The sequence below is a fragment of the Xiphophorus hellerii genome, chromosome 21 (genome assembly GCF_003331165.1).
Source record: "Xiphophorus hellerii strain 12219 chromosome 21, Xiphophorus_hellerii-4.1, whole genome shotgun sequence".
NCBI lineage: Eukaryota > Metazoa > Chordata > Actinopteri > Cyprinodontiformes > Poeciliidae > Xiphophorus > Xiphophorus hellerii.
In genome coordinates, this window is record NC_045692.1 from 3,413,444 (window position 1) to 3,428,987 (window position 15,544).

Below are 15,544 nucleotides of genomic sequence, written 5' to 3' on the forward strand. Positions count from 1 at the left end.
TCCAGGTCAATTATTACTGCCCTGGAGGCTACAGGGCAGTAATAACCTGCAGGCCTTTTATTACTATATTAAGTTCAACTTCTCTCTTTTTGCACACAGTGTCTGCATGTTGGGGAATCGAACACTACAAAACCTTCATTTTGACAAGTGTCTGAAGACGGAAATCATAAATAACAACACAGTCTCCACCCAGCTGTGGCGTTTGTTCTGTGATGGGCCTGCGCTTAATTCCACCTGCAACGAGTATTTTGTGAACAACAACCTGACAGTAATTCAAGGCATCCCTGGTCTGTCCAGTGGGGTCATCTCAGGTGGGTCCATCATGTATCTTCTATGGATTATAGACTAGATTAGATTATCTGGATGTATAATCCATTTAGGAGAATTTCTCCTTGATTTCTCAAATGAGGTGGCGATCACTGCTTTCAAGTGTAATGAAGACACTGACTGCTCCAAAGCACAAGTGTAAAAGTGTGACTTAACAATGTGTTTAATTCCATATCCCAGCTGCCTCAACTGATGGTTTTACCTAAGCTCTATAAACTAAAAGCTAGTAAAACACTCCCCTCTAGTGGCATCGTTTGTAATCCAGCAGTACCTAAAAAATGAAGAGACATGGACATGTATGAACATGCATGTTGGATCTCTGCACAAACAACCAAAGTCATACCACCAATGGAGTTACCATTGGTGGTATGACTTTGGTTATACCACCAAAGTCATACCACCATGGCTCTGCCATCCTGAGTTAGCTCAGGTATGAAACACTGAACCAGCTCTGTGCATGGCTCATGTTGTTAAACTTCAGGCTGTAAGAAACAAGTTTTCCTGCCAACTGTCAGCACAAATACATTCCCTGCATAGTTTGTAACGAACTAGGGCAAGCATGTGCAGGTGCTGGGTGATTCTATATGTAATCGTTGTTCTCACCCTGCTTATGTAACTTGCTCTTAACCTTTTCTTCCCTAAAAAATATTCATATTTTGCTGATTCATTATTTTAATGTAGCTTGAATCTGCTGTAAATTTACTGAGCCAGCCAAAACGTCTTTGGCTGGCTCAGCCAAACGAGCCAGCCAAAACCAGATAATTTATCTTAAAAAATTATTAATATTTTGTTTGGAAAAAAGAAAATATTGCTTTTAAATCAGCCGGTCTCATAATCAGCCTGGAGAGTGGATACTTTCCTTATCAAGTAGGACATTTTCAGGAGTCTTCAATCAAAATGTAAAAAAAAAAGTTTCTTTAAACCTTCATAGAGACTCTTTTAGGCTCCTTGAGTGTACCAGAACTGACAGTGAATCACTTTAGCCTACATAGCTCATGACGGATGTTTCCTTGTTCAGCTATTATTCTGGAATCACTTTCACAATGCACAGCATCCACACACAAAGCTGAATATTAGCTGCAATTTATCCATCATTTCTGATTAAATGTGCTTCAATTGATTTAGCACAATCTCAAAATCAAATGATTCAATTACCAGTGGTCCATGTAGACGTAATTACTACATCACACGTTGGGTCTTAGTGGTACTCATTTTTGTGTCTGTTGTAGAAAACATGTGGTCGGCATATGGTCCACTTGGCATGTTGGTTGAAAACAAGAGGCTGCCATCCGTGGGAGATATCGACCCTGCTAAAGACATCTACCTCCCCTATGTTGTCAACGACATCAGCACCTTCTTTACGTTGCTGGTTGGAATCTACTTCCCCTCAGTCACTGGTGAGACTGCCGTTCAAACCACACATCCACATACATTATAATGACCACTGGTGGGAACTGCTAACTACGGGTCGTTAGGCTAACCCCAAAGCGCTAATCAATAAATATTAGGTCCGCTAACACTAAAGCGCTACAACAACGTATTTAGAGGAAGCTAATGCTGAAGTGCTAAAACACTAACTTCAACCATGCTGACACTCCGCATGCGTCAATGACAAAACATGTGTTGCAACATAGTATATGTTGTATATCAAATTTGTCATTACACACCTCCATGTGCAGCTTCAAGAACTACAATTATTAGTTGTAAAGCGTGGCTGTTAGGGATTGTTGGTACACAAGAATAATCTGGAAAGATATGGCTGACATTTTCAATAAAAAAATCTAATAATTACTTTTATAAAAATGTTTGTTTTATTTGGAATGTAAAAATCGGACCTTGGTCATACAGAACTTTTATGTTAACTTTATTATAAATCTCATATTCACACCTCGAAATATCTGCAGTAAAATCCTATTTCGCAGATTTTATTATCTTCAGTTAGGCCTGTCGCGATAAACAATAAATCAGTTAAACGCATGATAAATGAAAATTATTGACGTCATTTTAATTTATTGGCTTTATCGTTCTTCCTGCCTTTTTCTCTTTCTCTTGATGACACTGGATGAAAAAAGGCTGAACTCCGGTGCTCTCCACTGACCCCTCCCTTCCTCATTTCCTTAGCGTAAGGGAGGAGTGAACTAGTGCATCAGGTAGTCGGATTTGCCCGTCTTCTCTATCTAAATCTAATGATTATTGAAGGGCAATATAGCATACAGACTTCATAATCTGTAATCTTTTGGTTAAGTGTAGTTTTTGTTTCCACTTTGGTTTTATGTTGTGTTTATTTGTTATTCAAGTGCATTTTTTGTTAATGGAGACTGAGAGTCCATTTTATTTTTGTTTTTGGTTGTTTTGTTTATTTTGTTTACTAGTTCCAGTGTTAAGTGTTCTTTTGAAAATAAAGTGTATTAATTTTTGGCAGGATGTGCTTGCATTATTATGTCATTACCATTACATCAGTTTAAAATGGTCATCAAGCAATATTATTTATTGCAATCATTTTTGAGACAATTATTTGCTCAGCAAAATTTGTTATCATGACAGGCCTATCTTCAGTTAAACAGGACTATCAAGAGTCCTTGGAATCAAGTTTGCTAAACGTTTTCAAAGTTAGCAAAAGGGCTAAAGTGGAAAGCTAAAAATTAGTTCCACTATAAGCATTAGTGGAACTAATAATAAACAGAAGTGTGCTTACCACTGATAATGAGCAACCTGTGTGAACTTGTTCAGTCTGGTGTATGTGATTTTCTGTGATGTGTTGACCTTTAGGTATCATGGCCGGTTCAAACCGCTCCGGTGACCTGAGGGACGCCCAGAAGTCCATCCCTATTGGAACCATCCTAGCTATTGCCACCACCTCCTTTATCTGTATCCTTTCACCTGACACTGCTGCAAAATTACACACAGAGACATGGGGAGAAAAAAAGTTAGCACCAAAGTTAGAAGTTTTTTTTCTAATGACCCCAATCACAGGTCACACAGCTGTCAGGTAGCATGTATTTCTTGAATCTGTGTGAAGCTTTGCTAGTTCGTTGTGTTTATTTGCCTGAGCTGTTCCTGCCAGACGTCTCCGGTGTGGTTTTCTTTGGTGCCTGTATCGAGGGAGTCCTTCTTCGAGACAAGTGAGGGTTTAAACTGTCCAACCATTTGTTTAGGGAAGAAAATACGTACTAGAAAAATTTAGTTGATTAGTTTTTGTGATAATTTCTATCATTAATTTTTCCACAGAAATGAGGTGAGTCAAAAACACTGAAGTATGTTTGTTTTTTTGTTTTTTTTTAAAGGCAGGTTTTAGCTGTTGAGGTTTTAGTTTATTGCTCAAATGCATCCATATAAAATCATAGGAATAAACGTTACTGTTAGAATACCTCGCTTGTTTAATGCTGCAGGTTTGGAGATTCAGTGAAAGGGAACCTTGTTATTGGCACCCTGTCCTGGCCGTCTCCCTGGGTGATCGTGATCGGCTCGTTCTTCTCCTGCTGCGGAGCAGGTCTGCAGAGCTTGACAGGCGCTCCTCGACTTCTGCAGGCTATTGCAAGAGATGGTATCGTCCCTTTCCTGCAGGTTGGACACAAACATCGATCCAGTCGAAGCAGTTTTTATTTCAGTTTGGATTTGCATCAACACCAAACTAACTGTGTGTGTCTGGTTGAAGGTGTTCGGTCATGGGAAAGCTAACGGAGAACCCACCTGGGCTTTGCTGCTGACGGCTGGGATCTGTGAGATCGGCATTCTCATCGCCTCCTTGGACGCTGTAGCTCCCATTCTCTCCATGTCAGTACCTGTTTACGGATTACTTCCTGTTCTCCCCTCTATAAACGCAGATTATCACTGATCCACTAGAGTATCCTTATTTTTAAAGCCAATTTTGAAGTCATAAAGTGGGAATTTAGGAGATTTTTTTTCTTGGCTTGCAGGTTTTTCCTCATGTGCTACATGTTTGTCAACCTGGCCTGCGCTGTTCAGACACTGCTGCGAACACCCAACTGGAGGCCGCGCTTCAAATACTATCACTGGTAGGTGTTCAACTGTCTTTTGTTACAGGTGCACTGGAGATGAACTTGACTTTGTTTAATGGCCCACTTTAAAGCTGCGGTATGTAACTTTTATGAAGAAAATGTTTTTCTACATATTTGAGACAGATGATCTGTGAAAAGATCAATCTCCTCCACATCCTCCCTGAGCTACTATTGCCATCTGACGAAATGTGCCGCTTCCAACCAAAAACAACCAGTCAGAGCGAGGAGGAAGGTCTTAGCGCTGTCAATCAACCTTATGTACTTGCCTCTAAATGTGGTAATGGCAGAGAAAGAACTTTACTGTTGCAGAAAAAACGTATATCTGTCGTCATTGGTGGCCACGCTAACTAGCCTGAACATTCAGAACATGCTATGGTAGCTACAGCATGCCAGAGTGCAAGGAGGGCTTGGGGGGAATGAGCAGCACCACACAAGATTGATTGACAGCGCTAAGACCCGCCTCCTCGCTGTTATTTATTGTTTCTGGTTGGCACTGAAAGAAGGTGGAGGAGCTCAATTTTTTTTTAACAGATTCTGTCTCATACCATACTGTCACGTCATAGTGACAGTTTCATCAAAAATGTAAAAAAAAAAAAGTTTTTTATTAAACTTACATACTGCTGCTTTAAGATGAGGGCCAGTTAGGGACAATATTGCAGATTTGAATCTTTTAAAATCTTCTTTGTTCTCCATTTCAAATTATTTGCATTTCTTTAAAGTTTTATTCTATAAAATGTTGTCATTCCATCAACAGGACCCTGTCCTTCCTGGGGATGAGCTTGTGTCTTTCCATCATGTTCATTTCATCATGGTATTATGCCATTATTGCCATGGGGATCGCTGGCTGCATCTACAAATATATCGAATATCGAGGGTAGGACTCATGTTGCCTTCAGAACCGTTTTGGTTCCAAGTGAAGGAGCCGTAAATTTGCAGCTAGATTCAAGAGAAAACACTAACACTGTGCTGACAGAAGGAGCTGGGCTTCATTCTTTGGTTGTTTTTCCTTGTCAGAGCTGAGAAGGAATGGGGAGACGGCATCCATGGCCTGTCGCTTAACGCCGCCCGCTACGCCCTTATTCGCCTTGAGGAAGCTCCTCCACACACCAAAAACTGGAGGTATGGGATACTTTGGACGTGACTGGGTGTGTTTCGCACAATTGTGATAACAGTTGATGCGGTGGAAGCTTCCTTCCAGTTTGGTTGCTTTATAATAAAGTCATAAAGCTACTACAGCTACTCCTTTAGGAGTAATGTCTTTACACACACCTGTTGCTTTGCAAACCTAAGTGAAGTGTATTGGACAGAGACATTCACTCATATTTGTTAATTACTTCCATTTTTAAACCTAATCAAAGACATCGCACCAAAACATCCACATGGAAACTGAGTGACTTCAAGTTTTCTTCTTTTCTCTCCGTCTAGGCCCCAGTTATTGGTGCTCCTGAACCTGGATTCAGATCAGGGTGTCAAACACCCACGTCTGCTGTCCTTAACTACTCAGCTAAAGGCAGGGAAAGGCCTGACTATAGTGGGAAACGTTTTACAGGGAACCTACCTCAGTCACGAAGCAGAGGCCAAGAAGGCTGAGCAGGTATAGTGCTCACTCCAAATAAAAGTCGCCTCCTCAGCATTCCATCTACAACTTCAGAGGCTTGGTACGGAGCAGCCCAGTCCTTTCTGGTGAAGTGGTAGAAGTGGGATGCACCCTTGGAGCTGGAGACCCCTGGTTTAGGTCCACACGTCAATTCAGCTTCAGTGGTCTTGTGTGGACTTTTCCTTAGTTGCTCATATATCCATAAAGTAGCTGTCCTTCATACACAAGTGCTTCTCAAAATACCCGAGTACCATCAAAAACTTGATTTATTTGAATGATTTAATGGTAAAAGTGGAACTGTAAATACAGAAATGTTGTTGCCTCCAAAAGCAGCTTTAAGACTGCCGACCTGGCAGCTCTTTTCCACCTTACCCCAGCGAAGACGCTGTTTCAAAGATTGGCATAAGAAATGCGCCAATGAAGTCAAGATTCTGGATAGAGGAGCTCTGATTTCAGCAGCAACCACACCTGATCAATCTCCCTCTAGTACTCTCTAGACTGCTTTTTCCACTGTAGATGTCAAACTTTTTCCTTCCACGCAGGAAAAATTATTGTGAAAATTCTTTCTATTTGCCCGTTTCCTTAATATTGATGTTTTTAACCTCCTGCTGGAGGCAGCCAGTGGCTGTCTGTTACACATCTGTTAGGTTAGCAGTCTATTACATGAACACATTTCTGCATTAAAAATATTTTTTATTGGTCATCAGCATTGACAGAAATAAATAGTTGAATTAGATTGTTCCAATGTATGAGTTTCCTAAAAAAAAAAAAATCAAGCCTAAATTAACAGAACCATGAACATGGCTTAAAGGCATAGTCTGCCATCTACTGGCTGTAATGAGTGATTTCCTTTTTACCCTAGTTTTAACCATTTCAATCAAGACACCCTGTTTTCTATTTAGATAAATGGACTGCTACTTTTTCACATACATCCATCTTTAAAGTCTTGGATGCAGGTTTCACATGGGTGCTTAAAATCCTTGAAAATGTTTTCTTTTTATTTAGGTGTTTTCAGGGCTTATGTGCTTGATTTCTCTATAAAGTGCATGGTATTCAGACTTCACAGTTTTGGAAAAAAAAGTGCACGCTAACGTTTGATTAAAAGCCTAAATTAGGAAAACGTTATTTACAAATGAAACCAGATATTTTCACAAGCCTAATGGAAAGACACATTTTTTTTCCCTGTCTGCAGTTAAATCAAACTTTTATTGTTGTGGTTTTGTTAGAATTGCCAAAATTATTTCTATTTGGTAAAGTAAACCAAAGTTAACCGAGAACATTTTTCAGGATTTTTGTTTTTGTTTTTATGCATTTCATTTGAGCAGTAAGGTAATTTACCTGAACATGATTTGTTTGGATTATTTTAATGTAATGAATATTTATTATTCCTGATGGTTCAGTTGATCCACTAGGAATAATAATAATAAATTATCTTATTGATTAGTATAATTGAAATAAAGGTTGGCTTTTTTATATTTCAGTTTTTGAAATTGTGGGATTTTTTTTTTTTTTTTGTTAGAAATATCTTGACTGGTTTTGTTTTTTGACCAGTCAGATGTTTATGAAACATAAAATTTAGTTGCTTTTAAGTTTCCCCTTGTCCTTGTAGAATGTAGATAGTACCACAAGATATTATTAATAACAGTAATAAATTGTATCATGGAATAGTGATTTGAAACTCTATTTTTTTTAGTTAATTTGTATTGTTTTTATCTCCAAAGTTTGAAAACTTACCTTGAAAAGTGCTTGAATTTTACAGCGGGATACGTGTACAATCTCTGTGGAGGGATATCACGAAATTCTTGATCAAACTCTTAATGGTTTTTCATGTTTTATTTCATACTCAGAACATCAAGTCTACGATGGCCACTGAGCGCACCAAGGGTTTCTGTCATGTCGTGGTGTCTTCAAACCTCAGAGATGGAATCTCCCACCTCATTCAGTCTGCCGGTTTGGGGGGCATGAAGCACAACACGGTGCTGGTGGGCTGGCCTGGAACCTGGAGGCAGTCCGAGGACCCACAGTCATGGAGAAACTTTATAGGTACAGCACAGAGGGGGGGAGTCAGTTAGACACTTGGACGAAGGGGAAGTTCTGATCCATGCACACTGACTTAAGCAAATGTACAAAAATCAAAAGGATTAGTCATAGAAAGCATCAGAATTCATCTGAAAACAATGTAGAACATCGACTGATTAAAGCAACCACATCATTTGGGATACTTTGTGGTATTTTTCTACCTCCAATTGGCTTTCTTCTTCTGTTCATGCAGAGATAGTGCGTGAGACCACTGCAGCCCACCAGGCCATGCTGGTCGCTAAAAACGTGGACAGTTTCCCCACTAACCAGGACCGCCTCGGGGAGGGCACCATCGATGTGTGGTGGGTGGTTCATGATGGAGGCATGCTGATGCTGCTGCCCTTCCTGCTGAGACAGCACAAGGTACGCAGATGGCTTTGAACTCTCTTTGTCCGTAAAAACTCCATAAAGCTTTACAATTTGGTTACTTGCGCAATACTTTCTTCCTTTAGACACACGACCAGAAATGATTCATGTCACGATAATCGCTTTCCCTGCTGCAGGTGTGGGAGAAGTGCAAGATGCGCATCTTCACAGTTGCCCAGATGGATGACAATAGTATCCAAATGAAGAAAGATCTCCAGATGTTCCTGTACCACCTGCGGCTGGATGCTGAAGTGGAAGTGGTGGAAATGGTGAGATTTATAGAATCAAAAATGGCACAATGCATTTCGATGGTGTTGTGTTTTTTTAACAACCTTTCTGCTAAGGAGAAAACCTGGAAAGTATGTTTTCCTTAATCTCTGCGTTCTTTGGAACATGAACAAAATACACACTATAAGATACTTTTTGAATATGTTGTACTATTGACATTTTAGCAAAATATGTTTATTTAAACGTTACAGTAAAAAGTAGATGTTATGGATTGTTGTCAAACTTTTGGGTGCTGGTAACCAATAAAACAGAACAGCACCATCACATTATCGCATATCTGATCGTGTTTCAGTGGCATGAGAACCTTCAGTAAATAACACTGCAGCATCGCCTTCCTACTCAGTTGATATTAATCTACTGCATGCTAATGTTTACTTATTGAATTTTTGCACATTTTGTAAAATGCTCAGTAAACTAAAGTGTAGCTATAGCTTCACCCAGCTAAAGTTATAAAAGTTCTTATATTTATAATTACTGGAACTAATAGTGCTAGACGAGATCAGAAAACATTAGCTATGTTTCCATTCAATTGTAACGCAAATTCTGAGCAAACTTTTAAAATGTTGCAAAAAAAAAAAAAATTAGGCATGTTTACATCTACTGCAGGCTACACAAAGCAGAATTTCATCAGATGTTAACACATTATGTCAGAACAAACCACCTCAAGGAAGCATGAAAACATTTTTTGTAAAATTGAGGAAGTTATTTTGAATTTTACCATTTCCATCAATCTTTTCTAAAGTGATACTTTAAAATGCACATAAAAACAGATAGATGGGAAAACAAAAATTACCTGAGTTAAAGATTAGCTGAGCAGATTTTTTTAACCTTTATTTACTAGTTAATAACACACACTTTATGACCCCGACCAACTCCTCAGGCTCTGATCATGCTGCTACACCACGTGACTGAGGCGCATGTTTAAGCAGCAACAATAAGATTATTTCAGACATTAACAGAGGCAAAACATATTCCAACAATATTGAGTATTTAGAAATGAAGAAGTGTCTGAAAGGAGCCAGTTACATCCCAGCGTCTCATGTCATGATATGCAGACTCTCTGTCTGCACTGATGATGAATCGGTCACATCAGTGTGATGAATCCTCACAGGGACTCCAACTGATGGCAGCCTAACCTACTTTCTGATTAATTCTTACAGCCTCTCTTTAACTGTGCATAGAGTCGATAAACAGTTGATGTGTCAAATTCAGTGCAGTTCTTCAGACATAAACGTGTGTTTTCTTTCCCTTATAGCATGACAGTGACATCTCAGCCTTCACGTATGAGAAGACGTTGGTGATGGAGCAGAGATCTCAAATGCTGAAACAGATGCACCTCTCCAGGACTGAGAGAGAAAGAGAGGTAAAGTTCAACACATCACTGATTCTATGCAGTGTTGCATTGTAGGAATCCTCAGATCATGCAGCTTGGACACCGAGACCCAAAGGTGGTGTTCATTTCTGCTGAATGAATATAATATTTTGTCCATGTGAACTAATGAGCTGCCATATTTCCTAAAACTGTTCCACAACGGTCAGTGACACATAAATCTGTACACCCCTACATACACACACACACACCTGGCCAAGCTGTTCCCTGTTCATCCCACTCTGCCTGTCTGGCTCCGGCTTCGATGCTCAGATTCAGAGTATCACTGATGAGTCGCGTAACTCAATCCGGAGGAAGAACCAGGGAGCTACCGAGAACTCGAGCGTCAGCCGGCATTCCTCAACAGCGGAGGACATTCAGGAGGACGAGGTAGTTGGTTCATGTCAACTCACTGTCCCGTTACTGTAGGTAGGCAGAGTCGTCTTCACAAAGCTTCATTTTTGGCTACAGTGGTCATCATCTTTAAGATCTGGACGCATTTATATCTGGACTCAGAGATGGTTGTTTTGCCCCCATTTTTGCCAGATGTCAAAAAAAATTGATGTGTTCAATGTTCAAACATGCAGACATCAGGGTGTTTCTTTAATCCAGTGAGGAGAATGAAAGTGGTAAAGTAATATTGTTTAGAGAAGTATTATTTCATAAAGCTATTACTTATCTGAGGTTTTTACATTAGATAAACATTAGTATTGGTGGTGAAATGAACCATTTAATGTTGTGTTTTTATGTTCAAAAAATGATTTCAGAAATGGTTGTCAGAGTTTTATTTGTTGAAAATACCTAATGTTGGAGAGGAGAGGATGTTGATAATATAACAGTCAGTTAAACATGAACATTAGAGAGTGTTTTTAGTGTCACTTTAAGAGCCACGCCCAGAGTTCTCTGGCTAATCCTTTGAGCTTTTTCACCTTCTTAGTTTGAGTTTGTCCTTGTCCATGCAGTATGTGGGTGGCTGTAATTCAGGAAAGTAAGTCGATATTGTTACCGTGTTTCGCTGCCCTGCAGCAGCTTTATGCAGATGTTGCGCTATATTCTGCTTCAGGAAGCATCACTTAAGCTCCAAACTCCCAACCTTTTATTAACTATAAGCCAGGTTTATGCTGTAAGGACTGTAGTGTAAAGAGCCAGAATGCATCATTTAAGATAACCCCATGTTGAACGTCTAAAGCCCAGGTATGCAAGTCCAGATTGACCCAACAGTAGTGCTACTTACTGTGTAGTCATGAAAGCTGCTTTGTGAACACCAGCCCTCTGCATCCTGAAGCTGCTTCCCAGCCCATCCATCCTCATCCCACCCCCCTCTGCACTGTGAACACCAAGAGTGGATAATGTTGTCTCACATACCTTAGGCCTCCGAGTTTCCCCCAATGAAGCATGTGGTGGTTGTAATCCCAGCTACAGAGCAATATTGACCTGAATGTTTTGCTCTCTTTACTGTCTTCTGTTCTCATTTTTTTGTTTTTCATTTTTGACCTCAGCCATAGCTTTCCCTAGTTGACCATAGTGGCATCCTCCAACTGTTTCTTTTTCCCATCTGCACGAATTGAAGACAAGAGAAAAAATAACTTTAAAGCGTTTCCACTTCATCTTGCTGACTCATTAATATGTTTATACAACCATAAATAATGCAGTCCTAACTGATACAAGTCAGTCCAGAAAAATTTACTGTGGAACTCTTCTGCTGCAGAACCATGAAGACATCGCCACCTGGTCATTCTGTAGTGTGGTTGACTGCTTTTTCTACAACAGGTTGCTGAGATTGCATTATTCAGGGTGTGTGCACATCCTTAAAATGTCTTAAATTCAGTTTTTTTAAAAACTAATCAGGCCTTAAATACTTCAAAAAGTCTTAAATTTTGTTGCATCAGGACTATTTGATCTCGTATATATATTGTTGTTTTTCTTGTGGGACATTTCTGTCAGAAAAAGTTTGAGTCAAACTCAGACCTCTTCATTATGTTCTGTGACTCAACACAGTTGAGGCTACCGCTATAAGTAGCTGCTAATATAACCTTAGCTGATATCACCTAGCCGATATGCTGATGAACGAGAACAAGTCGTTCATTACAAAACCGCAGACAGAGCCTTCCATTCTTTGAGTAACACAACCAGGCACTGATTCACACTCCCTCCCTGGACTGGCGTTTGCTTTGACAAGTTTAAATCCCAATAACTAACACATGGGGGAAAAGCTAGCTACATGCTAGGGTTTGCAAACACACGTAAGAAAGCATAATTTCTGTCTTTGAAATGATGCTTTTTTGCGTCTGTCATGGTTTATCACCAACTGGATGGACGACATATGTTTTTTGCCACTGACTCACTTCTGTTGCTAATCCATATGAGGCTAGGTAAATTCTGTCAATAAAAACTTTTAAGCTTGGTTAAGTCATGAAAAGCACAGAACTGCAGCCAAGAAAGCACAGACCCCAGAAATTTCAGTTTCTGCTACAGTTGATTGTAATACAGTTAGATTTCCCAACCGTCCCCTAAATTTATATTTTTTATGGTCTTAAATTTTATTCAAGGTGGCATTAAAAGATCTGGAAAAGTCTTAAATTTGATCTGCTAAAACCTTTAGATACCCTGTTATTAGACAGATCTTGTTTGTTCAGAATTTTGACCTCTGGTTGTTACAATAGTTGAGATGTTTTTCTAATATTTCTGCTTTAGTTGGTCTTTTATTATTGATATCAGGAGCAGAGGTGATGTTGCCTAGCATGTGAGTGCTAGTGAGGTAGTCACTATAAAACAGAGTTGACCAGCATCCTGTACGTTAGCAGGTCATCTGCTTGTTCCCTAGAGAATGTTGGTCCTTACTTTAATTTATAAACTTCCAAAGTAATGGTGACTTTTCCAAATCTGATAGAATGAGATAGTAAACTCATAAAACACATGAGCAGGTGGCGCTGTAACACTGCCACAAAACAGCACCACGTTTGTTATTTGTGAGAGTAAGGTGTATGCTACAGACACACCCTTGGACCTGGTTTCAAAACATGGATACAGCTAGATGTTTTGCTTCTACCATGGGTAAGTGCAAATATATCACTAGTTGGCTAGACAAAGTTTGTACATTTCTGTGGATATAAAGGTCTTAAATTCCATTCATATTGGTCTTAGAAAAGGTCTTAAATTTGAGCTGGTGAAACCTGCAGAAGCCCAGGTATGCTTCTTGATTCAATCTTACACCTCAATGATGTTGAAAATGGCCGTCTTTAAGTCTTCTGGATAGACACAAGAGTGCTGTTTTTAGTACAACCTACTAACACTGGTGTACATTATGTTCAGTGGTCGAAAAAACAGACACTATAATTGAGTTCCTGAGTTTCTATTAGGATTATAAAAGCTCTCAGGGTCCAGGGTTGCATGTGTTCAAACTCCTTCCCTCACCGTCCCCAATCACATCCCTGTGTCATTGTGTTCCATCCCACCGACATCTCCTCCTTGTTATCTCTTCTTTGCAGAAGCCTAATCCTCCCTCACATTTTTGTATTATTATCATTTCTGATTGTTTCCTGTGCCTTTCTACCAGGCCCAGCTCATCCACGACAAGAACACTGCTGCTCACGCCGTTATGAACAACAAAGAAGAAGCCGGACCCGATCGGGTTCACATGACCTGGACGAAGGACAAGGTCTCAACAGAGCGGAACCGGACCCGGGAGCCCAACACCAACATGGCCGTCCGGGACCTGTTCAACATGAAGCCGTGAGTGTCTGTCTGCCTGAGTGTTTCCGGTCAGAAGAAGCTCTTGACATCAGTGCGATGCGCTGTTGTGACATGGTGTTGTTTGATGTGCATTGTGGGAGACGTTAGCACCATTCCGAGCAACTCAGCAGTAGTGATCAGAGTCCAGGGTCGCTCACTGGATCACTGTACGCATGTTGTGTGTGTGCTGAGCCTGCATACGATGTGCGCATGTACACTTGATGTGCATGGCGGGACGCCTTGCTCACTAACGTTTTCGTTCCGTACTGTCCACAATATGAGCGTCAGAGGTAGAATCGGTCTGAAAAAGACTCCCCAATATGCATCAAACAGCCTCATGTCACCGTCAGGTCTACAGTTGGAAGCATGCAGTGTTGTGGAGCGCTGCATTGCTGTTGTAGAAGCATCTAAGCCTGTTTCTGTTGTTCTGTCCCATTTTCCTCTTTCTAGAGAGTGGGAGAGTCTGTAAGTTGCATTCATTTTGTCCCGGGCCCACTGTGTCCTGTTGCCGTGGTGACTAGCCTCTATCACTGTCCTCCAGCTCATTTCCTCCTGTCTTTATCTGTGGTGTACCCATTTGCTCGAACTGCATCGTCCAGTTTCAAACGCCGTGCTGGCTGCATGACCTGCTCCGATTTAAACTGCATGAAACTCTTGTGATTTTATTGGCTGTTGCGTCTTAGCTTCCATGTTTTTCATCTTCCACCAAATGAAAAACTGATTTTGCTGTAACTTTGCTTCTGTGCTGTATTTCCTTGTGATCACCAGAAATAAAGAGGCAGCATTTAAAGTGACAGACTACGTTGGCATAAACTTCAGATTACCTGTTCAGTGTGAACACATCATCTTGTGTTTAAGTGCTGCCTCTTTGTTTGAAATTCTAAAAGCTTCCGTCACTTAACCGAGCCTGATTTACATCTAACACAAAACGCCTCTTTCTCAATAAAATCTTCATACTGTTTTTCCTTTTCTGCCACTTTCCTCACTGCCAACGTTTTGTCAAACCAGGAACCAGTCGAATGTCCGCCGCATGCACACAGCTGTCAAGCTGAATGAGATTGTGGTCAACAAGTCGCAGGGGGCCCATCTGGTTCTGCTCAACATGCCAGGACCACCGAGGAACAGAGGAGGAGATGAAAACTGTATCCTTCCACCGGGTTTTCATTAGCTGAGGATCCCTGTGAAAGCTGCATGTTCTTGCTGCAGGGGGCTATGTCAGAGTTAGCAGCTCTGCTTGGCTTTCCTGAATCTCACAAGAGTTTAACCCACAGTTTAGCTGTTCCGCTGCAGCTTTTCTCATCCACTTCATTCTCATAATGCTCAGGGCTGCTTTAAGAGGCTGACTGGAAGCAATCCCTGCTCACCTTCCCACAGTTACAGGCACTTACAGGCTGAAGATAGGGGACATCGATTTATCAGCCAGCTGATTTTTCGGCTCTGATTTCCTTAATTTTGGGAGATCTGTGATAAGCCAATACTTACATGTGAAGCTTATCTACCTCAGCAAAGGTTTAAAAATCAACCACTGTCCTGTATTGTTCTGCAGTGAGAGAGGTTTGACTGACAGACCGGCCCACCAGGTCACATGTGCAGCTAACAATAGTCACCAAACTGTTGCCAGCTCTGTGACTTTGTCACTATATTTAATGATTTTTCAGACAAAAGAAAACTGGTATCGGCCAAAATCAGAATCAGCAGGTCAGACTTTTTAAAGATCTGTGATCAGTGCACAGATTGTATCAGTGTGGTTTAAAGATCACTAAGTGA

The 15,544-nt window shown here is 40.5% G+C and overlaps 1 protein-coding gene across 6 annotated transcripts in view; it reads left to right on the top strand.

The window, feature by feature from the left end:
* The window catches only part of slc12a7b (solute carrier family 12 member 7b), a 60,980-nt gene that overhangs the window by 43,161 nt on the left and 2,275 nt on the right, over positions 1 to 15,544 (top strand). For 3 of the 6 annotated variants that reach the window (XM_032551742.1, XM_032551744.1, XM_032551747.1), the window contains exons 8-25: positions 100 to 311; positions 1,557 to 1,724; positions 3,097 to 3,195; positions 3,392 to 3,449; positions 3,717 to 3,891; positions 3,983 to 4,101; positions 4,245 to 4,343; positions 5,101 to 5,220; positions 5,361 to 5,465; positions 5,772 to 5,940; positions 7,791 to 7,986; positions 8,216 to 8,385; positions 8,526 to 8,657; positions 9,932 to 10,039; positions 10,319 to 10,435; positions 13,602 to 13,777; positions 14,228 to 14,242; positions 14,786 to 14,919. In XM_032551742.1, coding sequence (XP_032407633.1) covers positions 100 to 311; positions 1,557 to 1,724; positions 3,097 to 3,195; positions 3,392 to 3,449; positions 3,717 to 3,891; positions 3,983 to 4,101; positions 4,245 to 4,343; positions 5,101 to 5,220; positions 5,361 to 5,465; positions 5,772 to 5,940; positions 7,791 to 7,986; positions 8,216 to 8,385; positions 8,526 to 8,657; positions 9,932 to 10,039; positions 10,319 to 10,435; positions 13,602 to 13,777; positions 14,228 to 14,242; positions 14,786 to 14,919 — 2,372 coding nt within the window. The remainder of the gene's footprint in view (positions 1 to 99; positions 312 to 1,556; positions 1,725 to 3,096; positions 3,196 to 3,391; positions 3,450 to 3,716; positions 3,892 to 3,982; positions 4,102 to 4,244; positions 4,344 to 5,100; positions 5,221 to 5,360; positions 5,466 to 5,771; positions 5,941 to 7,790; positions 7,987 to 8,215; positions 8,386 to 8,525; positions 8,658 to 9,931; positions 10,040 to 10,318; positions 10,436 to 13,601; positions 13,778 to 14,227; positions 14,243 to 14,785; positions 14,920 to 15,544) is intronic. The other 3 variants (XM_032551743.1, XM_032551745.1, XM_032551746.1) reach the window with 3 other exon arrangements.